At 47.8% G+C, this 27646-nt stretch overlaps 2 protein-coding genes across 3 annotated transcripts; one reads left to right on the plus strand and one right to left on the minus strand.

Moving 5' to 3' along the window:
- On the plus strand, window positions 1-26460 carry IPP (intracisternal A particle-promoted polypeptide). Of its 2 annotated transcripts, none has more exons than XM_074221552.1 (9): window positions 1-83; window positions 3109-3451; window positions 7364-7795; window positions 13303-13458; window positions 14054-14221; window positions 17719-17856; window positions 20045-20167; window positions 21244-21464; window positions 23232-26460. In XM_074221552.1, exons 2-9 carry the CDS (start codon window positions 3160-3162, stop codon window positions 23454-23456), a joined length of 1755 nt encoding a protein of 584 aa, XP_074077653.1. In that variant the 5' UTR covers window positions 1-83; window positions 3109-3159; the 3' UTR covers window positions 23457-26460. The 2 variants fall into 2 exon arrangements, with proteins under 2 accessions (XP_074077653.1, XP_074077654.1); XM_074221553.1 differs by lacking the exon at window positions 1-83 and adding an exon at window positions 244-345.
- On the minus strand, window positions 24176-27578 carry TMEM69 (transmembrane protein 69). Its single transcript, XM_074221558.1, has 2 exons — window positions 27182-27578; window positions 24176-26896 (listed from the first exon to the last, which is right to left on the minus strand). The coding sequence occupies exons 1-2, from the start codon at window positions 27221-27223 to the stop codon at window positions 26213-26215; spliced, it is 726 nt and encodes a 241-aa protein (XP_074077659.1). The 5' UTR covers window positions 27224-27578; the 3' UTR covers window positions 24176-26212.
- Window positions 27579-27646: the final 68 nt, after the last annotated feature.

The following is a 27646-nucleotide window of genomic DNA, read 5'->3' on the forward strand; positions in this document are numbered from 1 at the left end:
GGGCGGGGCGCGCCACGTGACCCCCCTCCGGAGCCAGGCCCGGGCCGGGCCTCGCAGGCGGCGGTGACCGGCCGCGGCAGGAGGTAGGTCGGGGCCGGGCCAGGCGGGGCCGGGCCAGGAGGGCCGAGCCAGGCGGGCCGGGCCAGGCGGGGCCGGGCCAGGCGGGCCCGGGCCGAGCGGCTGCGCCTCCCGCCTGGCCCTCAGCCCGGCTCGCCCGGGGGTGGATCGGCGCGCCCTGCCCCCACGGCCGCCCCGTGGGCCCCAGCCCGGGAGCCTCCCCTTGGCTTTATCTCCAGTTCCCAGAGCCCCCGCCGGGCCCAGGCCCCGGCCTCCCTCAGCGCTCAGGTGAGGCCACTGCCCCGACCAGGCCGGGCCCCCCGGGCTGGCCGGCCGCTGATGAAGAGGAGGCCGCAGAGCCGGCCGGGAGGCAGCAGCCAGGCTCAAGGTCACGGGCGGAATGGCAGAGCCCCTTGGGGACCAGGGGTGGGCAGCTTGTACAGGGCCGTGAGTGCCACGGCCGAGAGCTGGGGCTCGCAAGACCCAGAACCTGCCGAAGGCTAGGTGGGTGGATGGAGCCCCGCCCGGGAGTCAGCAGGACCTGAGTTCAAGTCCGGCCTCAGACACTTAATCATGACCTCGCTGTGTGGCCTTGGGCAAGCCGCTTCACCCCACTGACTTGCAAAAAAAAAAAGCCAGGTCCTGGACTTTCCACCAGAGAAACAAAGATGGGCCTCCAGCTCTGCTTCCTAGGATCTGAGTTATGGGGGGGTGGGGAGGAAGGGGCTTTATAGAATACAATATGGACACGGGCCACTAAGGCCTGTGAAATGACAGGACACTTGGACAGTTGGAAGTTGGGAGGCTTCATGGAAGAGATGATACCTGAGCAGGGCAGAAAGAAGGACAACCAGGAGGCCGGAGAGTAGGGAGACAAGGGGCTGGTTCAGATCCTATCTCTGACTCTTATAAATTGGGTACCTTGGACAGTCAGGCCATGTGTATTCAATCAGTCACTACTCAGTCTACAGTTGGTCTTCTCACAAGTAGGGATCTTAGTCCTTGAACATTCTTCACAAAGTGTTTGTGAGGAAAGGGGCTTTGGGGGGCATTATTAAGGCCGACCTGTATTTAACAAACACCTCAACTGATGTTTGTAGGCTTCCAGGGACAGGTGGCTCACTACTTTTTTTTTTAATTTGTTTAAGGCAATCTAAGTCTCATTAGCAATTTGGGCTACCATATAACTTATGTTGACTCAGTTTGTGGTCCACCAAGACCCTTCAGGTCTTTTTCCACTGGTATTTGAAATGATTGTTTTAAAAAATCTCTTCTGTCACTCCCACTCTCCTATCATGGTTCAGAACCCTCCTTTCACATGACAACTGAGGTGGTATGTAGACCCTTCTGCTGGCCTTAGTCCCTAGGGTGGCCAACTCCACCTCTCTTTTGTGTGGGTCAGGGGAGGAGGACTGTAGAAATCACAGATGTGCTGACAGAAATCATAGTCAGGAAGTATCCTGTCACTTGTGTCATGAGAGACATTGCTTTAGCCAGGAGGGACGAATGCAACCTTTTTCCAAGGATGGGAGAGCAGTAGTATCCACAGACTGAACAAGGAACTTCAGGCTGATGTGCAGTGGTCTAAAGACTCAGCTTGTCAGCCATGTGGAGACTGATCACTCATCAACTTCACCACATCTTGGTCATCTTGCCCAGGACATTGATGGACTAGAGAAGGTCCAGAGGAGAGGTCAGCCAGACTCGAGAAAGGCCTGGAGTCTGTGTCCTAGGAGGAGCCCCAGGGTCTAACTAGGGTAGAGGGGGATATGCTGTGTTCCTGTAGCTTAAGGACTGGTTCTGCTTGGCCCTGAGGGCAGGACTAGGAGGGATGGAGAAAACTGTGAAGAAGTGGAGGTGGGCAGTAGAGCTGACCCTGAGTGGGAAGGAGTGAGCTCTCCATCCCCAGAGGACTTCAAGCAAAGGCTGGATGCCCACTTAGTGGGGATTCCTCTCAGAGATTACCTGGACTCCTGAGATCCTTTCTTCTCCTCATATCTTTGCAGTCTTCAAGGCCTCCCTGTATTGTGTTAAAGGCAACTTGTTGGTTCAGTAGACGCAGTACCAGGTCTAGACTCACAAAGACCTGAGTTCAAATTTGGCCTCAAACACTTACTAGCTCTGTGCCCCTATCACTTGCTGGCTATTCACCTCAGTTTCTTCAACTATACAATGAGAATAATAGCACCCACCTCCTAGGGCAGGTGAAGATCAAATGAGATAATAATTTGCATGTAATATGTAATTGAGATAAAATTGTAAAGCTGTGGCAAAGAGTAAGCTCTGTATACGGGGTTTTCTTTTTTCAAGTTTATTTAATTAAGGCAACAGGGTTAAAAGTGAGTTACCCAGAGGCAGGTAGGTGGCACAGTGGATAGAGCACCGGCTATGGAGTCAGGAGGACCTGAGTTCAAATCCAACCCTAGACACTTAATAATTGCCCAGCTGTGTGACTTTGGGCAAGTCACTTAATCCCATTGCTTTAAATACATAAAATTTTTTTTAAAGATTCCTTCCTTATTTAAAAAAATGACTTGCCCAAGGTCACACAGCAATTATTAAGTGTCTGAGGCTGGATTTGAACTCAGGCCCTCCTGACTCCAGGGCTGATGCTCTATTCATTGTGTCACCTAGCTGCCCCACTCTGAATACATATTAATTATTATTCGCAGTCTACAGGACCCTCTGTTGTATTAGAGGCAGCAAGGTGGCATAGGGGATAGAGATCAGGACTTGTCATTAGGAGAACCTGGGTTCAAATCCAGCCTCCCTCAGACACTTATTAGCTATGGCAGGACACTTGACCTGTTTGCTTCAGTTTCCTCAATTGTAAAATTGATTGCTGGGAGGCTTATAGGAGATAATATTTGTAAATTGGTTAGTGCAGATAAGGCCCATAGGAGGAGGTATATAAATATTTGTTCTTCTCTCACCCCCATCAGGTAGTAGTCCCCAACTAGCTTGAGCCATGTCTGTGTTCATGGGCTGACTGTGTGTCTGGCCAGCTCTTGGGCATGGGGGTATACTGATTACTGATTCCTTTCCTTCCAGGAGGGAAGCAGCTGAGGCGCTGGGTCTCAGGACCTGAGGCAGTACCCTGCCATGGCTTGTGAGGCTGGGCCAAAGACGGCCGACAGCACCTTCTCATCCGACAGACATGCCCAGATCATCCTGGCCCAGATTAACGAGATGCGGAGTGGGCAGGATTTCTGTGATGTGCAGCTGCAGGTGGGAGAAGCAGAGTTCCGTGTGCACCGGCTGGTGCTGGCCGCCAGCAGTCCCTACTTTGCAGCCCTCTTCACTGGGGGAATGAAGGAATCTGGCAAGGATGAGGTGCAGATCCTGGGCATCGAAGCAGGAATTTTCCAGACTCTTCTGGATTTCATCTACACAGGTAGCATCTGGGGCACAGGCTGTCCTGGAGGATGGGCTGGGTGCTGACTGGCATGCTAAGGCTGATTCCAGGCATTTCCCCACCTTAGGTTGTTTCTGAAGAAAGAGGCTACAGTGATTTGGGGTCTTGCTTGACTTGATAGGGAACTAGGGAAGAGCAGAACTTAACTAGCATCATCTTGTCCCCTCTGAGGAGTCTCACACCCTTGGGGTTTTCGGATGAAGCAGGAAGGGATATGTTGTTGAGGTCATACCTCAACATACCTCTGGGGGAGTAAGGTGCTCCTGGCTTCTTTTACAGCTTTCCCACTTCTGTCTGAGGCCTGTGAAAGCTGGCCCTGGTGGAGATGAGGAAAGAAAGATGTTCCATTGTCAGAAATGCCTCAGCACTGCTGGCTAAGTGAATTTGAAGCATGGGGTCCAAAGGTCTCTAGGCCTTTGGTCTCTGGTCAGGTCCTCATGAGAGGTGATTTCTTATTGCCATTTTCTGTTTGTCCCAAATTCCCCTCACTTTCCCTCTTTGGATATTACAGATCCAGAACTTATTCCTATTTATTCTTTTTTAAATTTGTATTTTTTTTTAGGTTTTTTTTTTTTTTGCAAGGCAATGTGTTTAAGTGGCTTGACCAAGGCCACACAGCTAGGTTGTTATTAAGTGTCTGAGGCTGAATTTGAACCAAGTACTCCTGACTTCAGGGCCAGTGCTCTATCCACTGTGCCACCTAGCTGCTCCTAAATTTGTATTTTTTCCCAATTATAAGTAAAAAAAAATTTTTTAATGTATTTTTAAAAATTCTCTTCCTCCATCCTCCCCTCCTTTAGAAGACAAGCAATTTGATATAGATTATATATGTGCAGTCATAGAAAACACTTCTATCAGGAATTTTTTTAAACCAGGTGTTCTTTGGGTATATCCATCTCAGGAAACCCATGGATGGACCATGAATAGATAAAAAATATCTTTTTTTTCCTCACTAATCTCTAACTGAAATTTAGCAATTCTTTCAATTATTTAGAAACACAGTTCTGAGAAGACTTTACCAGGTACCCATAGGGACCCAATATATAAAAATAGGTAGACCATCTTCCAATCTAAACAGTTCTTGAATCTCAGTTTGTTTTTACTTCCATGGCCTTCTGACATGGTGAGGGCCCTTGGAATTTGGAGTTTGTCCAGGAAGGCTGGGTTCTCCCCTAACTAGACACATACTCTTGGTCCCAGTGATACTGACTATTCTACAAACAAGATCTGCCATCTCTCAGCTTTAGGCATTGTCTCTGGCTGTCCCCCAAGTGTGGCCCATACTTCCTTCTCATTTCCACCTCTTGACTTGCCTGACCACCTTCAGCGAAAATCCCATCATCTACTGGAAGTGTTTCCCAGCTTTTGCTGATATTTACCAGCTTTGCTGATATTTTCATCTTATTCTGTCTTAAACTTGTTTGAACATAGTTTTCTGATTGTTCTCTCCCCTCTTTTGACTGGGAGCTCCCCGAGGCTGTGTATCTGTTGCCCACAGTAGGTGGGCTGACTAAGGGTGGATTCCAGCCTACTTGCCTCCCCATGCCTGCTCAGTCTTTGACTCAGCTACAGAGGTCCAGGCAGCCATGTGCAAGACTTCCTTGATCTCTTTCCTTTGATGGCTCACAACCCATCATTTGATTTCTTTGAGAATGGGAATATTATCCCATTAATTGTTAATGTTAATTTTATTGATTCACATGGAATTGTCCTTTGGTTGGTTGAGTTTTGTCCTGGTAGCTCCAGTGTCTAACACATAATAGACACTTTTAATTGATACTTGTGGGATTGAATTGGGAGGGTAGACAGAGAAATAGCCTTGGAACCAGGAAGACCATGGTCTAAACTCTCACTCTTTTACCCTTTGAAGGGCCTATCCTGGATTGACTTGGACCAACTCTCCCTCTTTCTTTGGCCTCTCACACAGTCCTGGAGTCTGTGAGTTCTTGATCAGCTGGTATTATTTTCAGGCTTAGAGATGTCACTGTGTTCCCTTCTCATTTTCTTTCTAAAAATGCTTTAAGAACAGACCAACCAGTGAAGTTTCCACTTGGCTCTGTGGGGGACCCTGTAACTGCCAGGGCTCTCTCCAGGGATGTGCATCTTGATTTCTCCCCTAGTTCCTGGTGAGCTGCATCTCTGGCTCCTTTCTTCCAACTGTCTTTGGCGTGGACATTCTGTGAAACATTCAGCCAGACGTTTCAAAAAGTCTTGACTTCCCCTAGAGTCTTCAGTTCATCTGAAGAGCGTGGACCGATGGCTTCATGTGGGTCAGCAGTGTCTGGTGGCAGCCAAGAAAGCATCTATAATCTGAGGCTACCTTCAGAGAGAGACGGTGTGTCCAGGGCTTAGGAGGCTCAGTTCTGCTGGCCTCCCCCAGTCAGACCCTGCCAGGAGCTCTAGACTCAGCTCTGGGCATTGATGAGTACAGTGTCCAAAGGAGGACAACTGAATGGAGAAGGGTCTTAGATCCAAGTCATCCATGTTGAGTGTGCCCATCTCAGAGAGGAGCATGATTGCCTCCTTGTCCTGTAGGGGAGGGTGAGCCTTTCTCTGCCCAGCCCCAGAAGATAGATCTAGAGGCAAAGAGAAAGGGGCAGGGAGGCCCTGAAACCCTCTCAGGAAGGAGCCAGAGGCCCAGGCGCCTCTGCCTGGGAGCCAGAGGCGAACACATGGAGGGAAGGGGTTGGAAAGCTTCTGCTCTGGAGCCAAACAGCCAGACTAGGAGCTGCCCCGTGGACCCTTCCTGCTCAGTGGTGCTGGGATGGGGGAAGTCATCTCCACTGTGGTGGAGGGATGATCAGGGCTGGCAGAAGTATAAGCCAAGGAGCCCCCACTCAACTGGGCCCAGGTCTAGGAAGAGGGATCCAGACAAGTGCAGCCACCTGAGTTTGAGGATGGGGGAGTGGCTGCCCCCTTCAGTGAAATCACAGATTCCTACAGGAACTGGGGGGGGCATGAGGTAGTGAAACACTTGGCAGATGGGCTGACCCTTTGTGGCAGAGGCTTTCAACAAGGTGTCTGTGACCTTAAAAAAAATCCCACAACAACTTTGATAACTTTCTGTATTAATTTCCTCACTTTATTTTCTTGTATGTATTTAAACATAATTCTGAGAAGGTGTTCCTTGGGTATCACCAGTCTGCCCACCAGTCTGACTTAGAAATGTTTCTTATTTTCACACTGTCATTTGAGGGAATCTGCCAGTCAGGGCCAGAAGTTCCCTTTCCCACCGTGCCCCAGTCTTCTGTAGGTTGTGCCCATTCCCTCCTCTGCACATTCTCTCCTTTGCATTTGTGGTAGCTATTCTTCAATCAATCCATCATTCACAAAGCACCCACTGTACTAAACCCCCCTTTACAAAAAGGGGCCAAAGACAGTCCCTGCTGTGGAGGAGCTCACAAGCTGTCTAGGGGTTAAATATGGTAGGGGGCAGGGGTGGGGAAGGCTTCCTTCACTGATCCAAGGGGCCATCCTTTCGTTGACCTCAAACTCTTGGGCCAGCAGTTCTGCCTTTAGAGACCCAGCCAGGAACATCAGAGAGAATGCTACAGTTTGATTTTTTTTCCAGGTGCCCCCCCAATTCTCCCCCCCTTGGGTCTTTAGAGTCCCAAAGCTCTCTAAACCTCAACATGTAGCAGATGAGCATTTATGAGTGATGAGCTCTGGGCATATACAGAAAGTGCCTTCAGGGAGCTCCCAGTCTATTGATCTGAACGTCATTAAATGATTTCTGTGAGGAGACAGAGGGGCATGGAGGCACCTGCCTTTATCTGACCTTGAAGGCCTTACCCCATGTTGTGCCTGGGGAGAAGCAGGTTTGCCTGGGGCTTAGTGTCCCAAGAGTGCCCTTCTTCCTGATGCACCTTCTGGCCTCCTTCCCTCCTGCAGGGGTGGTAAACATAGGTGTGAACAACGTTCAGGAGCTGATTGTGGCTGCTGACATGCTCCAGCTGACCGAGGTGGTGGACCTGTGCTGCGAGTTTCTGAAAGGACAGGTGGACGCATCCAACTGCATCGGCATCTTCCAGTTCTCGGAGCAGATTGCTTGCCACGACCTCCTGGAGTTCACAGAGAACTACATCCACGTGCATTTCCTGGAGGTGAGCGGCGGGGAAGAGTTTTTGGCACTAACCAAGGATCAGCTGATTAAGATTTTGCGAAGCGAGGAGCTGAGCATTGAAGATGAGTACCAGGTGTTCTTGGCTGCCATGCAATGGGTTCTGAAGGACCTGGCCAGGAGGAAGAAGCATGTGGTCGAAATCCTGGAGCCTGTTCGCTTCCCCCTGCTGCCTCCCCAGAGGCTAGTCAAGTATATAGAAGGTAAGAGAGGGAGGCTGGGATTGGTCATCGCAGGCAGCAATGAAGCATCTGCTCCTTGCAGAGCCTCATGCTTCCCTGGGAGATGGAAAGATTCTGTTCACCTGCTCTGGGCCCCTGTGGGCTGACCATCTATCCGACAGCAGTGTGTTCTTGCAGGGTGCAGGCCAAGCAGTGGGCAAGGCCCTGGAGAACTTTTGGTGTCCTTCCCAGCTGTTAATTTTTGACTAATGTCTGAGGGAAGGTGGCCAGCAGTGCTTGAGGGTAACACCCTCAGACCAGGAGACCCTGGCTTCAGGTCCTGTCTCTGACTGTGGTGACACTTCTCGAGGCTCTAAGACTGAGCTTTAGGAGGGAGGAAGGGAGTGAACTCTGAGACTTTCCTATAATAGCGAAACCTTGAGTCCAGGCCCAGTCCTCATCCTCCCACACCTCCAGCTTTCATTACAGAATATAGCCAGCCCCCAACAGCGGCTATTATTGTTGGTGTTGTCATTGTTGCTTAGTTGAGTTTGCTATGTCCGTATACGGATGAATATGTATACAAATATATATGTGTTTATGTGTGTGTATGTGCGTGTGTATATATATATATATTTTTTTAATCAAAAAACCTTTTTCTTCCTTTCCCAACATTTCTACCCCATTTGAGAATAAAACAAAACAAACCTGGTTATATTTATAGTTAAACAATTTTCTACATTGACCAAAAAAATTTAAAAAGTATATTTACATATGTGTAACTATATGTGTATGTGTGTATATATACATATGCGCACTTATATTTCCTTTTATATACTGAATCCTTCACTGAGTTCTCTGAAACTGTGGTTGGTCATTACATTAATCAGTTATTGATTCTTTCAGAATTATTTGTTTTTATGCCAGTGTTGTCATTGTATAAATTGTCTTGATTCTGCTCACTTCATCAACTGCCATCAGTTCATCCAAATCCTCCCAGGTTTTTCTGAAACCTCTCATCATTTCTTATAGTACAATAGAATTCCATCACATTCATATCATATTCTATAACTTGTTCAGCTCCAGTTGATGGGCAGCCCCTCAGATTCTCATCCTTTGTCACAAAAATACGAGATGCTGTAAGTATTTGATGTCTTTTTTTTGAGGCTATTTTTTGGTTTTTGCAAGATAGGGGTTAAGTGACTTGCCCAAGGTCACACATTTAGGTAATTCTTTTCTGAGGTCAGATTTGAACTCAGGTCCTCCTGACTCCAGGGCTAGTGCTCTATCCACTGCATCACTGAGCTGCCTCTAAGATTTGTGTGGCTCCTTAATTAGAATTTGTTTTATGTTGGGCTTTTTCCTCCCTTAATTCCCCCTTCCCCCTTCTCTTCTTTCTCTCCTACTTCCCTGTTGACGGAAATATATTTCTGTATTCAACTCTTTGTGAATGTGCATATACATATGTGTGTGTGTGTGTGTGTGTGTGTGTGTGTGTGTTGTTCTCGCCTTTAAACCAGTTTTTTTTTAGATTTTTTTTTTCCAAGGCAATGGGGTTAAGTGGCTTGCCCAAGGCCACACGGCTAGGTAATTAAGTGTCTGAGGTCAGATTTGAACCCAGGTACTCCTGACTCCAAGGTCGGTGCTCTATCCACTGCGCCACCTAGCCGCCCCTTTTTAAACCAGTTTTGATGAGAGTAAGGTTCTCATTCTTGAACCCCTCTACCACCTTGAACTTCATTCACCTCCTTTTTATATAGATCCCTACTTGTGAGATAATTTCTCCTAACCTTCCTTTCCCTTCTCCCCCATTTCTTCCCTCAGTATAATCCTCTTCCTCTTTCTTTCCAATCTTCTTTTAGAATTGTCAAGTCATAACAGAACCCCTCTTGAGCTTTTTCCAGTTAGACTCCCTCTTTGACACTTGATGATAATAGGTATCAGAGGGTTCACATATATCATTTTATTTGAATGTAAACAGTACATCCTTGTTTATTCCTTTATCATTTTTCATTTAGGTTTTTTTTTTGTTTCTCTTAATTCCTGTATTTGCACTTCAAAATTCTGATCTTTTCCTAGGAATGTTTAGAATTTTAATTAAAGGTCCATTTTTTTCCCCACTGTAGCATTATACTTAGTTTTGCTAAATAAGTTATTCTAGGATAGGCCCGCATACTTTGCCTTTTGGAATATCAGACTATAAATTCTGTGCTCCTTTTTCATGGTGGCTGCTGTGTCTGGTGTCATCCTGACTGTGACTCCTTCTACTTGAATTCTTTCTAACTACTTGCAAACTCTGGATTTTGTGTATAATATTCCTGGAAATTTTCATTTTGAAGTTCCTTTTAGGAGATGACTAATAAGTTCTTTCTGTTTCTACTTTGCCCTCTGCTTCTTGAAGGAACTGGACAGTTTTCTTTTTTTTTTTTGATCATGGAGTTCAGTCTAGTGATTCTTTTTGTTGTTGTTGGGTTTGTTTTTTTTTTAGGTTTTTGCAAGGCAATGGGGTTAAGTGGCTTGCCCAAGGCCACACAGCTAGGTAATTATTAAGTGTCTGAGGCTGGATTTGAACCCAGGTACTCCTGACTCCAGGGCCGGTGCTTTATCCACTGCGCCACCTAGCCGCCCCAGTTTAGTGATTCTTAAATTTTTTTCTCCTTGATCAATGTTCTAGATGAATTTTTGTTATGGCATGCCTCCTTTTTTATTTTTATTTTGTTTTTTTAAATTTTATTTGTTTTAATATTCCATGTTGTCTCATGTTTTGTTTCTCCTTGGTCCATTTGAATTTTTAGGAAGCTTGTTATTTGGTCAGGTTTTATAACTCTTGTGCTAAAATGTTAATTTCCATTCAAATGCTTTTTTTTTGTTTCTTTTTTTTTATGGGGTTGAGTGACTTGCCCAAGGTTTCACAGCTAAGTAATTATTAAGTGTCTGAGGCAGGATTTGAACTCACATCCTCCTGACTCCTGAACTGGTGCTCTATTCACTGTGCCACGTAGCTGTCCTATAATCTTTTCCTCCATCACTCATTACTTTTCCAATTTTTTCCTTTTTTTTTTAAACTCTCACTTTTTATCTCCTTGAGAAATTTGAGTTGACTTTGTGCCCAAACTGTGTTTTTCTCTAAGGTATTACTTGTGGATGGTTTGGAGTCATCATTCTCTTTCTGGGTTTGTGGCTTAAGGGTCTCTGCCACCTTAATAGCTCTTTATGGTGGAGTTCTTTTCTTGTTTACTCATTCTTCTAGCATACTGACTTGGGACTTGTTAGGACTGGGCCCTGCCTCACTTCAGAAGGGAAAGGCCTGGCTGTTCCTCTTGCTGCTCTCTTTGGGGTATTGAGGGTTGTGCATGGGGACCCATAAGCTTTCAGTGCTCAGGAGAACATCTGATCCCTGCACCCCCTCCCAACTCCCTTGGTCTGATCTCTGCAACTTCCTGACCCTGGTTTGCGTTGGAGCAAATGTAAGCTTCCTTTTGAAGTACAATATTAATGTTTGTGAAATTCCTGTATAGAAAGGAGTCCCTGACATCCTTCTGGGCCTGGAGAAATTCCTTAGAAATATAACTTTGGCTAGGTGCCTTTGGGTCTGAAAATAGTCTGATAGGACCCAAGGGGTCATGGATATACCATAAAATTGTCTAAAGATTTACAAAGCACCCTTGTTAGCCTAATTATCTTGCTGTATCTGTTAAATTCCATGACTGCCTCCCCCTTCCCCAGATGCAGCTGGAACTATTAAGATCATAAATTCTTGATTCCCTCCATCTCAGAAGATATGTTCAAACATTATACAAAGACCCTGACCCCTTCTCACCCCTACCTATACGGAACCCTATGTTTTTATACACACACACACACACACACACACACATATATGTCAGGATAACATATCTAACTGCTGTCTTTGCTTCCCTGTATCCTGCTTGCTCTCAGTAACCCCCCCCCCAAAAAACCCACAAAAAACCCTATTCCCTGAACACTTAGGTACTGTCTGATTTGGGTACTCAATCCCCAGACAGTCCCCAGGAATAAAGATCTCCAACCTTATCAAATTCTGGTCTCCGTCTCACTCTTTGGGCACAACACTTTTACTCTGGGATTTCTTTTTTTTTGTTTAATTTTATTTATTTTAGGCAATGGGGTTAAGTGACCTGCCCAAGGTCACACACAGCTAGGTCATTATTAAGTGTCTGAGGTTGGATTTGAACTCAGGTCCTCCTGACTCCAGGACCAGTACTCTATCTACTGTGCCACTTGGCTGCCCTGAGCTGGGATTTCTGCCCTGGTTATTTGTCTGCTGGCTTTGTATTAGGTTGCAACTGAGACTTGATTCCAATTTTGGGGTTCAGGTACATCACTGTTTCTTGCTTCTGGTTTCTTGCGTCTTGCTTATTATATAATCCAGGTATGGCCTGTGACTTCTCTTACCTGGAAATGCCCCTAAGCATAGATACCCTCCTCAATCTACCTTGAATCTGTGACTGAGAAATGAATAGTGGCCAGTTGGCACTATAGGAATTGCCTATGGGATGGAGTGACCAACCCACCCTTAGGGTCCTTTGCCCTCTCTGCATCAGACCCTGGACTAACCTGGGCTTGATAAATGACTCACTGTGATTTTTTTTTCTTGAATTCCCCCATTAGAATGCAATCTGGTGCATTTCTAGACATGTTTGGAAGAGACTATAGAAGGGGAAGAGGGAATTCACTGTGCTTCTGCTACTCCCTCTGGTGTTTTCTGTAGCATTTCCTTTTCTCCTTGTCCACTGCCTGGAAGCAGCCTTTGATGTTTGCATTGTATCCTGTGAGTGAGGAGCAGAAAGTCCTGAGATCACTTGAAAACTAATGCCTGAGACCTATGGATGTCTACAGAACTGCCCTCCTCCTGTAGCTAATGGGAAGATGGCACCATACAGAAGCTGATCCTAATGGAGGCAAAGCTGAGGGTTAAGGTCAGGCTAATTGGAGAAGGATGAGCAAAGGAAGTAGGCGAGGAGAATGAGGGAAAGAGGAGAAGGAAGGAAGGGGAGACTGGCAAGAAGAAAGAGGGGGAGAGGGAAGAGGAGGAGGAGGGAGAGGTAAGGGGAGGAAAGGGGTGGTACATAGGCAGAGCCTTGGAGGAAGACCAACATTTAGGTAGGTGGTAATATCAGGGATGAGTAACTGGCCTCCTTTCATCCACTTTGACTAATGCTGCTCTTTTTCACACTGACCAGGGCCTTCAGGAAAACAGATTTCTCATAGGCTTGCTTCCTACACTTCTCTCAGGCGTCTTCCTAGTTTAATTGTACAGAGAGAGGAAAATTATGTGATTAAATTATGCCATCTCCTTTTCATGTTCTTCTCCTGGCCACAGTCCTGCCTTCTCCAGGAAGCCTTCCCTGAGCCCTCCACTCGGTTATCTCCAGGCTGTAGCTTGTCGGTGTGGTTTGTTGCTTGTTTGGCCGAACTCTCTGTTTGCCTTTCTTTGTATCCTTAGGACTTGGGATGTTTATTGACTGACTGCCAGTGCTGAGATGTTTTTTTTTCCTCTTTTCCCCAAGGAATCCCTGACTTCAGCCTCCGAGTAGCCCTGCAGACCCTGTTGAAAGAGTACTGTGAAATGGGCAAACCCCCCAAGGATAACAGGTTCTGCAGTTTTCTGCAGACCTCCAAGGTGCGACCTCGAAAGAAAGCAAGGAAGTACCTGTATGCTGTAGGTGAGCATCTCTGTGTCCTTCAGACAAAGGCTATAAAGCTTCTCCAGTATCAAGACCAAAGTGGAGAGGTTGGGCCATCTCCCACCTTGGACAGACAGGCATAGTTGGCTCACCAACCTTTGTCTAGTGTCCAGCCTGAGTCATCTCCAGGGGAGAGTAGGAAATGTGGCGCCTGTTGAGTGGAAATCTGGGGCATATTGATCCCAGCTTAGCTAAGATCAAAGAACCACCTGAAAAAACTCTTCTCTTAAAGTCAGATGACTTAGACTTTTGTAGAAACATGAGAGATACTAAGCTTACCATTGGTGAACCTTATCCAAGCACAGTTCAGCCTGCAGTGGGTGACCCAGCCCAGCCTGGCCTGGCCTGGCCATCTCAACTGCTGCCATAATTAGCTTAGGAAAGGGTTAGAATGACTCCCCAGGTAAACAACTAAGTCATTCCCTTTTCTCAACAGCCTACCCTGCAGGAACTTCTCCATTTTAACCAGATTGCAGAAGCCACAGAAGAATTCCTTTTCTTGTTTTCTGAGCCTAGTTCATTCCTCTGAGGGATGCTTGGCTAACCTGGCTTGTGTGCTCTTTCTTTTCCCCAGGTGGATACACCCGGCTGCAGGGGGGGCGATGGAGTGACAGCAGAGCCCTCAGCTGCGTGGAGCGTTTTGACACCTTCAGCCAGTACTGGACCACTGTGTCTTCCCTCCACCAGGCCCGCAGTGGCCTGGGAGTAGCTGCAGTGGGAGGGATGATCTATGCCATTGGAGGTAATGTTGATGTGGGGCAAGCCACTTCAGGAAGAGGTGGCAGATTAAAGCCAAAGACCCTACTTAGGCTCTGGAGATTGGGAAGAATTCATCTGTGGGGGTTGTGGGGACAGAGGAGAAATGTCTGATAGCATGTAATCCTAATAACTTCTTATTTTTCTTTGCTTTTATTTTTTAAATACATTTTCATTGATACCATATGTGTACACCAAGCCACGTCCCGGTGGAGTGGGCTCAGCCTCCTTGGAATGGAACCTTGCTCAGAATTTAGAGCCTTCAAAATGACTAGAAAAAAACTCAGCAAGGGGCAGGCCCTGAATCTCACAGACAGTGACCTGCACTGGGGCTCAGCCCCTACACTGGGGGTGTGGGTCTAAGTCACAGCTTGCAGCCAGGGCTAGCTGAATCTCAGGGGCACTGCTCCTCTCTCACTTCCCCTCCCCAGTTGCAGCATCTAAATGCAGCATCCTTAGCCATTCTCAACCAGCCTTGCCTACCTCCCCCCCCGACCCTTAGCAGGCAACAGTGTCTGCACTGGCAGGTCCATTGAAAAGCTGGTGACACCCCTGCATGCAGTGGGCCTGGCTACAGTTTGGGCTGTACTGTTGGGCTTTCAGGACTCAGGCGAGGAGCTGCCCCAACTAGTCACCTAGAATTGTGGTTTGGAGGACATCAGTTGTGTCTCCACATCGGCCAAGGCTACACAAGTAAATGCATCTGAGGCCAAATAAGAATCCAGCTCTTTGAACTACAAAGCTGGTCTCTTCTTCACAGGCCTTGGCTCCCTCCCCTACCTGAACAGCTTGTTTGTCTTGGTATTTCCTCAGAAGGCTCTATCAATGATTAAACGACAGGATAAACCCTGAGAGTTCATTCAAATGGCAAGGAAAAGAGAAGAGGGAGAAGCTGTTCCAATTTCATCTCCTTTCCTTGTGGCTTGTTGTCTACTCTTTCTTCTCCTCCTCTTCCTTGGCCTTCTTGGAATCCACCCAACCTCCAAGGCCACAGGGCTGATCCTTACTTACTTTGTTTCATTCATCTCCAATGGCCTCTTTCACTCATCTGGAGTCCTCTGAGCTTAAGTTCACAAAACCAAACCCTTACTGTCCTAGCACTACAGAACCAGAAAATGAATCTTTCAGTATTTCTTCCATCGTGTCTTCAGACAGACCTTTGACAAACCAGGTTTTGTAGGACTGGCTCCTTCAGCGTCAGTTGGGTTTGGTCCCCTTGGCTCCATTTGGGTAGCTCAGTCTTCCATCTCTATGATATTACAAGAATTCATAGCTTCTTTCACATCTTCCCCTAAGGCAGATTTAGTGAATGAGGACCCTTACGTCAGTCTTGGTTTCCTGGGACCTCTCTTTGTATCCTTAGGACTTAGGATATAGTAGGGACTTCATAAATGTTTGTTGACTGACTGACTGATGAATGATGCTTTCTTACCTGTTCCTGTAAACTCTTCTGCAGCACCATAGATGATGTTGTTCAGCACCAGGGTCTGGATCTGCCCCTTTGCTGCTGTTCCCCCTCCAGGAATTGGTCTTCTCACTTCTTGTCCTAAAGAGTACCCAGTTATCTGCCCTGGTTCCCTGTTTCTCTTCCAAGGCCTTGTCTACATCTGCTTCTGTCTTAAATTCAATATGGACAATCCTTTTGGGCATCCCCTCCTTGGTGCAAGCCAATCTGACCTCAGTAGCTTCTTCCAACCCTTCCTTGAGCTCCTGAGAACTTTACACAGCAGATTCTTGACAAAGAGTGTCCTTGCATTTAGAGCTTTCTTGTTCTCATTTGTCATTTCCAGAGCTTCATTTCAGAGTCAGGCACTTTGGAGCTTCTGCAGCAAATTTGAATTCTGCGTAGCTTATGTGCCAGTGCAGACATCCACAAATGGGAAGGTCCCTTTTTTCTGCAGAGAAGTTTGTGATACTGGTTTTTAGCTCAGAAGTGGTTTTGTTGAAGTTCAGGTTACCAGCGAAGAAACTGAAATCTGGAGATGCTTCTATTCCATTTCTGTTTCTTGGTTGTGGGTCTTTTTGTGCCCTTTTCCTTTTTCCTCTTTCCTGATGCTTCTTTGATGATACTTCCTTGATTTCCCCAGCTTTGCCAGAAACAAGATTTCACAGAAGTAACCTTCCCTTTGGTAAGTGTGATAGTAGAGCTGGTTCTTCAGTCATCCTCAGTCTTCTTTGACTGGAACTGTTCCCATTTCTTTCATCCTCTCCATCTTCACTGTCCTCTTCCTTGCTGTTCTTCCCATTTGTTGTCCCCTTTGATTGAAGGCACTGCTGCTTCCTCTGGGTTGGTTCCCTTCTTGCCTGATAGGATGATGTCTTTGGCTGGGTAGATTCTCTTGGTAGTGGCTATGGTGGCCTTCTTACCAGGAGTCTTGCTTTTTTGACTAATGGAACCACAGTCTTGCCCTTCTTTTGAGGAACCATAGCCTCTTTTCCACTGCTTTCTTCTTCATCTTCTGACGTGTTCTCATCCTCATAGTCTTGTCTCCTTTGGGGGAGGAGACATTTTCTTTTATTTTGATTTTTAGCAATGTTTCTAAGCCTTCCCATGGTGGCAGTCTCTGACTAGGTGACATATCTGTAATCAAAGGTCCAATAATATCAGTGGTGATGGAAAGAATCAGGAGGAGTCCTTCCACTCAGCAACCCTTTGCTGGAGGAGATTGAGATAAAGACAAGTTCTCTTTTCCTTGGATATTCTTCTCAGGGCAAATCAGGGCTCCCCTAACTCCCCAAAGTACTCTCTTCAGTACATATAATCACCTGCCTTTGTGAGGTCCCCCTGCCTGCCCTGCCTATGACCTCATTTATTTTTACTAAGAGAACAGACCTGGCAGAAAGAACTGTCATGGCACAGGTAGGGGTATGGTCCTCCCAAAGCCCAGACAACACCTCAGAGGGAGCTGCCATCTTGGAAAAAAGCCTTTAGCATCTCTCTTTGTGTTGGCCCTCTCCTCTGAAGGCCTGCCCTGTTGGTCCACATGGTTAGTACTGCTTCAAGTAAACATTGCGTCTCCCTATCTAAACTGTAAGGTCCTTGGGGGCAGGGACTCTGTTTTGAACTGTCATTGTATTCTGGCACCTAGGCCCCACGTACTGATGAGTAGATTGGATTGAGTTAAATGCTAGGAAATCTTATGTCTCCCCCCAGATTACTTACAGAGGCCTCTGTGTTGTCCTTCTCTGTGTCTGGCATAGGTCTTATACCGAGGTGTAAATACTGGATGGGTTCATTTCTATGACTTGCCAGGTTCCATCTAAATACAGTGGGTTTAGATTCCCAGCCTGGGAATTCATTTTTATGACCACCCAAGGAAAGAACTGGAGTACTTGGCTTGGTAGTGTTTTTTTCATCTAAATTGGATTTCTGAATTCTTTGGGTGGTACAGAGGTGGCCGGGACAGGCCAAGAACAGGCTGGGGGGGGGGGGAAAGCACTAAGTGTTATACCTTCTCAGGTGTTGTTCTATATTTCCTGAAGGGGAAAAGGATTCGATGATCTTTGACTGCACTGAGCGCTATGACCCAGTCACCAAACAGTGGACGACCGTGGCTTCCATGACCCAGCCCCGGTGTGGCCTGGGAGTGTGTGTGTGTTATGGGGCGATCTATGCTCTGGGTAACTATGTGTGGTCATCTTGAAATGGGGATTCTCACTTCATTCTTGAAACTGCAGATTTCCTGAGGGTGCAGGTCAGTCAGGGAGAAGGGAGAGGACAGGATGTCCAGTGGCTTTAGCCTGACTGGTGCATGTTGGAGCAGGGCAGGGGACTGAATGAAGTCTATGTTGTTACATCTTCCAATTAACTCTCTAACTGCCACTCACTATGCAGATAAAGAAACATTGGGTTTATACCACAGGGACTTGAGATATTCCTCTACCTGTAGAAGGGGAGGTTAGAAGTCCCTAAGTGGCTGCCTACTCTAATCATGAATTATGTTTGTAATTAGCAGCACTTTCACACAGTTTTGTCATGGGTACAGTCACTTCTCTCTCTCTCTCTCTCTCTCTCTCTCTCTCTCTCTCTCTCTCTCCTTAAAAAAATTTTCTTTAAGGCAATGCAGTTAAGTGACTTGCCGACTTGCCCACAGTCACATAGCTAGGGCATTATTAAGTGTCTGAGGTCAGATCTGAACTCAGGTCCTCCTGACTCCAGGGCTGGTGCCCTATCCATTCTGTCTAGCTGCCACCAACAGATATTACTCTTGCCTAATTTAAATAAGCCCTCCCCACCATATAGAGCTAGGAACATTCTCTGAAAACTTAGGTTGCAAATTGAATTAATGAACTTTGACTGGATTGGAACTCTGAAACTTTGTTTTTTTTTGCAAGGCAAATGGGGTTAAGTGGCTTGCCCAAGGCCACACAGCTAGGTCATTATTAAGTGTCTGAGACCTGATTTGAACCCAGGTACTCCTGACTCCAGGGCTGGTGCCACCTAGCCGCCCCTGAAAAGGGTTTTTGAAAGGCAAGGTTTCTTTAATAACCTTGATCCCCTCCCTCATCTGACATGCTGGGCAAGACTGCTCAGCCCTATTTGAGTGGAACCCCCTGAAATAGCATGTCCATCTTTTACACTGGATGGAATATAGATGGTATTCTTCAGGGGACCCAGGGGTACTGGCCTCCATAGTCATCCCTTTTTTTAAATTTATTTATTTTAGGGGCAGCTAGTTGGCACAGGGGATAGAGCACCGGCCCTGGAGTCAGGAGGACATGAGTTCAAATGTGATCTCAGACACATAAATAATTACCCAGCTGTATGACCTTGGGCAAGTCACATAACCCCATTGCCTTTCAAAAAAATTATCTCTTTTTCCAACTATATGCAATGGGGGTTTTCAACAGTCATTTTTTGGCTAGGTTTTGAGTTTTACATTCCCCCCCATAGAAAGCAATCAAATATAGGCCTTACATGTATAACCATACTAAACATAAATTCATATTAATCATGTTGTGAAAGAAAGATTCCAATTGGGGCAGCTAGGTGGTGCAGCAGATAAAGCACTGGCCCTGGAATCAGGAGTACCTGGGTTCCAATCTGGTCTCAAGACACTTAATAATTACCTAGCTGTGTGGCCTTGGGCAAGCCACTTAACCCCATTTGCCTTGCAAAAACCTAAAAAAAAAAATCCAATCAAAACCTTAGCCTTATTTCTTAACCATTCATGGAGGAATTTCTTAACCATTGGAGGAATTACAGGTAGAGAACAGAACTGTTTGGGGAAGTTTGGGGTTGGGGTTGAGGTACTTCCCCAAAGGGTAAAAGCTAAGGGTTGACCACTCTCTGGAGTATCTGGGAGTGGTGGGAGAATGTATTTAATTGGTTTTATTGAGATTTTAAATCAAGTTAATCATAGTCTTTTTTTCTTTATAAATTATGTGCAGTCCAAATATCGTTTCATAAAGACCAATTTTAAGGGCAAAACTTGGAAGGAGCTGGAGTAGTCATTGTCCTCAAGGCCAGGGCTCCAGAGGCCTGTTTTAAAAGGCAATTTTTTGAAGCCTATTTTGCCCACATAAATTTTAATTATGTACTATAACTCAATTCAAAATTTAACAATCATGAAGTCTCTGTTCTCTCCCTTGTGTCCTGTGTGGGGTTCAGTGGGGGTGTGGATCTGACTGACATCTAGAGAGAAGGCTCTGGGTTCCCTAGCTGGGAGAGGCCAAGCCAGGACTGAGGCCAGGCTCATGGAGGAGGACCAGGTGCCCTCTGCTCCAGGTGGTGGGCTGGCCCCTGCCCCACCTGGCCTCGGGCTCCTGGGGACTCTTCCCAAGCACCAGCCTTTGCTCTTGGTTGCAGGTGGATGGGTTGGAGCAGAGATAGGAAACTCCATCGAACGATTTGATCCTGAGGAAAATAGCTGGGAAGTTGTTGGCAGCATGGCTGTGCCGCGCTATTACTTTGGCTGCTGTGAGATCCAAGGTAAGGACTTGGAGAGTCCTTGGCCTCCAGCAGAGGCTACGAGTGAGGCGCCACAGCGCCCAGAGCTGGGCTGAGGTCCACAAGGCCCCACTAGTGTTGCCTCTGTTGGCCTCAGTTTGCTCCTCTGTAAAACCAAGGTCATAATAGTAACCCCTTCCTCCCTGGGCCATTGGGAGGATCAAGGGAGATAGTATTTTTAAAGCATTTAGCACAGAGCTAAAGCACTTGATAAACCTTCCTTCCTAAGCTGGCAGAAGAGACTTAGTTACTAGGACACACCTGTAGCCTGCAGCAAGTGCGAGTGCCCTGGTACTCCATGGGAGTGGGCAGCAAGTGAGCGTGGAAAGGAACCTTGCCCACCCACTCCTGGGCAGCCTCCAGGAGGTCACAGGCTCCTCTTTCCCCATGTAGCCATAGCAGCCCTTTCTGGGGGAGCTACAAACTCGCAGCAGTTTGAGTCCCAATCATCTTGGGAGTGTAGCAGAAACCACCACAGTATTTGAATGTGCAGACAGAAATGGGAACTGTGAGGAATTCAGAGGGGGGAAAAGATGAGAAACTGCTGAGTGGGGAGGCCAAAGGACTAAATGAGAGGAGAGATGATGAGGATCACATTGTCCAGGAATGGGTCCCCTGAAAAGGGGATTATGGGTCCTTATAAAACCAGTGGTCATTGCAGAGATGTACCTTGAGACCTGAGCCTCAAAAGGCAGAAAAGAAAGGGCCCCCTTAGGGGTCACTGCATCCCGGTTCCCACAGTTCTGCTTCATTGTTTGACTCTGACCTTGGGTATGATTCAGTCTGCAGAGGCAGGGAGGGATGTTTACGATATAAGGACCAAAGCATCCACAAGGCTAATCAAAAGAAAAGAAAGAAACTTTTATGGTTTGTTTCTTCTTTCAGCCTTGAGACCAAGACTCCCTGGCATGGATGTTGGGAGGGGGAAGGGAGCCCTAGCTGAACAAGCCATGCCCTCCTGCTTTTTGGTTCTCAGCCCTATAGGATGAATTGACTCTGATGATGTCAAATCCTTATTTGTGCCTCAGTGTTGGAGTTGGCATCTTCTGTGTCTCCAGGTTTAATCTATGTGGTTGGTGGCATCAGCAATGAGGGTGTGGAGCTTTCTTCTGTTGAAGTATACAACCCAATTTCCAAGAGTTGGTCCGTGTTGCCTCCCATGGGGACCAGGAGGGCCTATCTGGGGGTGGCTGCCCTCAACGACTGCATCTATTCGATCGGAGGGTGGAATGAGTCCCAGGATACGCTGAATACCGTAGAAAAATATTCCTTTGAGGAGGTAAGGTAGAACATTTTGGGGTATTGCTCTGCTGCATGGGTTTGTGGGGGGCTGAGCAAAACTGAGTGACAATCCCCATTTGGAGTCTGTCCTCCCAAAAGTCATTCATTTCACAAGCAGCAGGAATGAAGGAACACAGACTTATGGTGCTAAGCAGCTTACTGTAATGATGGTGAACACTCTCCTCTCTTTCCCTAGTGGAGCCTGGTGCCAGAACATTCTGGGCTCTGGAAGGTAAAGTCTCCCCCAGTGACTGCAGAGGGGGCCACCTGGTGATTTATTGACACCATGGCACCCTCTTGTATGGTCATAAGAACCCTCCCTCCCATTGTAGGGGCCATGACCGCCATGGGAATGCCTCTGGCTGCCTCAGGCCAGGCATCTGTCCTAGCCTCGGACCTGGCCAGACGTCTTCAGTTTGGGTCTGTGGGATCCTGTCAAAGGGATTTGACCTGGGTCCCTGCAAATGTTTTTATCCCCTTGCTAGGCCAGTTGTCACTGGCAGCATTCATTCCATATTGCCCTGTTTTTCAGCATCTCTTTCTCTAGTCACAAAATGCCAAGTTCATCTCCTCAAGGGAGTGAATTCTAGTGAGATTTTTTTTTTTTTGGTAAGGCATTCAGGGTTAAGTGACTTGAAACAGTTCTCAAGTCCCTTTTTGTGGAGCATGCCTGCTCATCTCCAAGGCCAGGCCTCTGAATATTTTGGGGTATCTTCTCAGTTCATTGCCATGTCACAGTCTTACCCCCATTTCCACCCCTGACTCTTGCTTTGTTTACCTGCTCATTATGTGATTGTTTCTCCTGCTCTTCTGTCCTAATCAGGACAGATTGGGCTGGGTTTGAACTCAGGTTCCTCCTACTGCATCATCTAGTGGCTCCTCTATTGAGGTTTCTCATCATTTTTTTTCACGTGTAAAGTTGACCCTTGAGGATGCTCTACAAATCCTTGGGCCAGTTATGGTGCGTTGTCCCCAACCTGGGCAACAGCATAATTTTCCTTAAATGAGAGCCTGGAGGGGCAACCAGGTGGTATGGTGGATAGGGCACTGGCCCTGGAGTCAGGGAAACCTGATACTTAATAGTTACCTAGCTGTGTGACCTTGGGCAAGTCACCTAACTCCATTGCCTTGCAAAAAACAAAAGCAAAATTAAAAGAGAGGCTGGGATGTGACTTGAGGACCACGTATGTGTCTTCTTCAGAGGCCTGGACCTTTCCCAGCTCAAGCCTAAAAAATCCCTGCTCACCCCTGAAGTCATTCTCACCTTGTCTGAATTTCTCTCTTCTCTGCCCATGTATCCAGTTAGTTTCTGATGGAAAGAAGCCCATTTTCAGAGTGTGTACCAGGTCTGTTGGTTTGGATTTTGGCAAGCAACCCTGTGTTGCCTTCCTCTTCTGGTCTGGATCTGGGGTCCTATGGATTCTCGGCTCTCCAGAACTTTAGTGTCTTCTCCCTGGGCCTTAAGCAGCAGCTGGCCACACCCACTGCAGTCACAGGGCAGGTGGATGACTATTTGCCCCCCGTGGCTCCAGGACCCTTCCCAGTGTGGCCTGTGGCCCAGCAGCCTCAGGGAATGCTTTCTATGGCCTTTGGAGGCCCTTTTTGTGGAACACACCTGATCATCTCCGAGGCAAGGCCTGTGAATATTTTGGGTTGTCTTCTCTCGGTTCATTGCCATGTCACAGTCTCACCCCCATCCCCACCCGACTCTTGCTTTGTTCACCTACTTATGTGATTGTTTCTCCTGTTCTTCTGTCCTCATTAGGAGAAGTGGGTTGAAGTTGCCTCTATGAAAGTGCCCCGAGCTGGTGTGTGTGTGGTGGCAATAAATGGGCTCCTGTATGTTTCTGGAGGCCGGTCGTCCAGCCATGACTTCTTGGCCCCAGTCACCTTGGACTCAGTCGAAGTGTACAACCCTCACTCTGACACGTGGATGGAAATTGGTAACATGATCACCAGTCGGTGTGAAGGGGGCGTGGCTGTGCTATGACAGGTGTGACTGGTGACCTGGGGTCATGGAAGAGGGCACTGGGGCTTGGGGCAGGACCGGAGGAGGAGGGGCCCCCAAATCAGAATTGTGGATGCTCCTGAGTGCAGAAAGGGCTGAAAAGTCGGCTGGAGTGGTGCTCCCAAGAGTGGTGTGAGCAGGCAGGGCCAGTGGGTTCCATGGCCGGAGCCACCTTGCTCAAGGACCCACACTGTCCTTTATGCACAGGTCATCCTGTCAGGGGTTTTTCTTGTGCAGTCTAAACACTCCTGCACAGAGTTCTGCTCACTGCCCAGGAAACCAGGGGAACAACTGCCCAGCCCTGAGTGCTAGGTGGTATCTTCCCTTGGCACAAACCCCCAATTGGCAGCATATCTCCTGGGAGAGGCTGGCGGGGAATAGAGACAAACCCTGGCTTGCTAGTTTTCCACTTGGTCCCCCTGCTGACTGAGCAAGTTCAAAAATGCCCAGCCAGCCTTCTGAAGCGGAGACCATGGGCAGCAGCGCCAGCCCAACCCTGAGCATTCCTGCTAAGCTTTTAGAAAAGAAAGAAGCTTCAGGCCTCCATCCTGCTCCTCCTCCAGCTGTTCCTGGAAGGACTTGTGCTCTGTGCTTGTTTGCCTGCCTGCCCGTGAAGTTTCCTTCAAAACACTGTCCCCTAGCATGCGCAGCCCCCACCCCTTCACCTCTAGGCAGCTTTTGGCAAAGGGTGGGTGGGATCATGGGATGGAAGGCTCAGCCTGGGACTGCTTCAGCTCCCCAGTTCTCAAGAGCCTGGTAGAACCCTGACCCCAAAGTGGTTGGTAGAGCAGTTTTGCAGAATTTTTTGTTTCCTTACTGTGGCATTCTCATTGCTGGCTGCATATTAGATGGAAAAAGCTTACTTAGGAAACCTTGGCAAAGGCACTTTTAGTGTAGAGACCCCTACCTCCTCCAGTAGAGATACTGTTCACTCTTCCCTTGGAGAATGTGTCCCTAATGGTGTCTACCTAACAGGGTTGTTGTGAGGATCCAATATATTGATCTCTGTGTAAAGTGCATAGCCAATGCCAGCTCTCCTCTGCTTCTAATAAACAAACACTGCAAAGACTTTGCTTGCATATGGCAGTTCTGTCTTTTTCAGGGTTTCCCCTTGAGCCAAGTCCCACCTCCCTTTTGTGTCCCATTCAGCATGTCAAGCTGCTTCCAGAAGGCCCAAATGAGTGTGTCTGAGAAACCAACCTGCTTTTTAGAATCAAAAGCTCTGCCTTCCTTTTTGGAAGCCAAATGGTGGGAATGTGCACTGAGCACCATAATCAATGTAACAGAAGCCTGAATCACATGGAGGCTGGGGCAGCTGTCACCCATAGGTGACCCTGATAAAGCTTGGTGAGAATCCCACTGCCTGTTCTGGCCTAAGTTTGCACACCGTGGGATCCCATTGGAGTCAGTTCTTCCTTCTCAATCTGCTTTACCCATAGAGACCCTGTGCCCTTGGATGGCTTCTCCTAAAGAGAGATTGAAGGGTTATGGAATCTGTTGGGAGTTATGAGATCATTAGGGTTTGGTCTGACAACTGAGTCTCCAGGCAAAGGCCTAAGGAATAATGGAGACTTTTAATTACAGAGACAAATGAGTGTGTGGTATTGGGTTTTTTCAACTGCATGTAAATTTTGTAGCTGATTCTGGGAGATAATAGGATTGCTTGAAGCAGCTTGCCACTAGATTTCCTCAGCTGCAGCTAAAATGAAAGATATATTTTTTTAAATGTATGACATCATAACAAGTGGAAATTTTTGTACCCAAATTTTTTAGTGCTATTTGTTTAAAGAACTACCCAATTCAGCAAAGCTGTCTTAAGCTAGGCTTTACCTAGCACGGGCTTCCTCATCCCTTCTGGAAGACTTAGAAGCTTTGAAGATTCCTCTGCTTCGTTGTGGGAAAGGGATAAAAGGAAGCCAGTGGATGAAAGCAGTATCTCAGGGAGTTCTGTTGTGTCTGTCCTTTATGTATCTCAATGAGGCTGCTGGTATGAGGTTTCTGGTAGCAAAGGAACAGACCTCAGGTCTTACAGCAACTCCCCAAGAATTTCTGGAGTCTGATGGGAACCAAAGTTCAAATGTGAAATGCATCATGCCAAGATGATGTATTCCATACACATTCAATACTTCCCTTTGCCACTCACAGGAAGTACCATTACTTGGGAACCAAATCGAGACCCTTTGCCTCTACTAAGAGAACTCAGAACCAGTGGCCTAAGGTTTTGTAGCTTTTCTCACTGGTAATCATGACCTCTCAGAAACTCTAGGGATGCTCTGGCCTTCCATACTCAATGGTTCTGCCTTCTGGTAGAAAGGAATTCCCTAAGAAAGGATTTCAGGTCAAGTGCCTAGCTTGGTAAAATACATTTCAAAGGGCAATTTCCAAGAGCATCCTGTGCAAACAGAGGTCTCAGATGTTAACATGTAAACAGGGTGTTCTCTCCCCAGGAGCACAGAAATTTTTCTCACAGGAGCCACAATGCACAAAGGAAGCTTTGTGCTCTTTATTTGATCTTTTTAAAACTACAATTCACTTATAAATGGCAGAAATAAACTTGTAAGCACAGACTGTGGATACATACCGTGGGCCAAAGCCTCAGATAGAAGGACAGGACATGATTTCCAGAAGGTAATAATCATTAGATGTAGAAATATAAAGAGAAAACAAGAAGCCTCTGTGAGCGTGTGAAGGAAATTATTAATAGCCCACCTGCTTACAATTTGTCAGGAGAGTGGGCTTCACTCAGCCTGACCAGGCCGTTTAGGGCCAGTTTCTGGATAAAAATCTTTAATAATTAAAGTGGCTACAAATGAAAAAAATACCACAAGAGTCACCACTATTCTCAAGGCTTTGAACCAGTTAGGATAATGGGGCAGGAGGAAGACTTCATTGTGTAATGCCACCCCAAAGCCCATGATCACCAAGACGATGGCCTCGGCGAGTCCCTCAGAAATGAGGAAAGCATACCACGAGAACACCAGCGGGGCCCCACTGCAGGCTAGATTCAGGACATCTGGCTTGGCGGGACTGTCTTCTGTCAGAGTGAATCCCCACCTGACCCCTCCCAGGAAAGAGAGGAAGCTGGCTCCATAAGCCATTTGAGAAAATGCCAGCACGGGGACATAAGTCTCGGTCATGCCCATGATCAGGGGTGGGGCCACAAAGGGGACCAATCCAGCCAAAGCGGTGTAGAGGGCTGGCTTTGGGGCGCTCAGCAGGTAGGTGACAGTGGGCGGTGGTCTCGAGGGGACCGCGGGGACCTTCTTCTTGAAGCAGCAGTCAGACGTGCGGTAGCCTTTCCTTCCATCCTCAGAGCCCTGCGTGGCCGCCAGGAGCCGAGGTCTCGGAGAAGGGCGGGCCCAAGGGGTGCCTGCCTTGTGGCTCCCAGGGGCCCGAGCCGCACACGTGCAAGTCTCTAGGACCTGAAAGAGAATCGCGACCCTTCCCCAGATCCCTGCTCCTGGGGGGGCCCCGACGCCCCTCGCCAAGCTCAGAGCCCCGCTGGCTGTGAGACCCTGGACAAGTCACTTCACCTGCCTACCTCGGTTTCCTCACCTGTCAGACAGGCACAGCTGGGGGCCCTCCCGAAGATCCGACGCCCCCAGCGGGCCGCCCCCGACCGGCGGGGTCCCACCCCGTCCGTGTGACTCGCCTCCGCTCTCCCGGGGGAAGGGGGCTGCGGGCGGACCAGAGGGCACCGGACTTACCTGGGAAGACGGCCGGTAGCAGCCGCGGAGGAGGCGGAGCATGGCGGCAGCCGGGGTCAGTGGCGGAGCGGGCCGTTTCCGGTTCCGCTTCCGGCGTGCGGGGTGGGGTGGGGGAACACGGTCCGCGGGGAACTGGGCCCGTGCCTCTGGGTTCCTAGGCCGCTTCCGGGAACGTTGGGCTCCAGGCTGCTTCTGCTCGCTGGTCCCCGAAGGCGGAACTCGAACGGGAGGGGCGGAGTCTGGGTAATCCGGAAAAGACTCTAGGGGCTTGTGACGCCCGGTTTGGCATTCCGAGATTCAGGGTCCCGACACTGTCCTCAAGGAGCTTTCGGAGTCTGGAAGATCCGGGCCCGCCCCAAACCCCTGTCCAGGGTGAACTAAGCCGCTTCCCCATTTTCCTAGTAGTTCGTGCGCACGGGCGACTTCGGAACCACAACTCCCGAAAGGCAGCGCGGTAGGCAGCAA

The sequence above is a fragment of the Macrotis lagotis genome, chromosome 2 (genome assembly GCF_037893015.1).
Source record: "Macrotis lagotis isolate mMagLag1 chromosome 2, bilby.v1.9.chrom.fasta, whole genome shotgun sequence".
Classification (NCBI taxonomy): Eukaryota; Metazoa; Chordata; class Mammalia; order Peramelemorphia; family Peramelidae; genus Macrotis; species Macrotis lagotis.

What these genes read in the sequence shown, in the direction of transcription:
- TMEM69 (XM_074221558.1), bottom strand. Translation starts at nt 27,223, where the DNA reads ATGCTCCGCCTCCTCCGCGGCTGCTACCGGCCGTCTTCCCAG. An exon ending in GCTACCGGCCGTCTTCCCAG is followed by an intron (nt 26,897 to 27,181) that starts GTAAGTCCGGTG and finishes ATTCTCTTTCAG; the next exon opens with GTCCTAGAGACTTGCACGTG.
- IPP (XM_074221552.1), top strand. Translation starts at nt 3,160, where the DNA reads ATGGCTTGTGAGGCTGGGCCAAAGACGGCCGACAGCACCTTCTCATCC. An exon ending in TCTGGATTTCATCTACACAG is followed by an intron (nt 3,452 to 7,363) that starts GTAGCATCTGGG and finishes TCCCTCCTGCAG; the next exon opens with GGGTGGTAAACATAGGTGTG. An exon ending in AAAAATATTCCTTTGAGGAG is followed by an intron (nt 21,465 to 23,231) that starts GTAAGGTAGAAC and finishes TGTCCTCATTAG; the next exon opens with GAGAAGTGGGTTGAAGTTGC.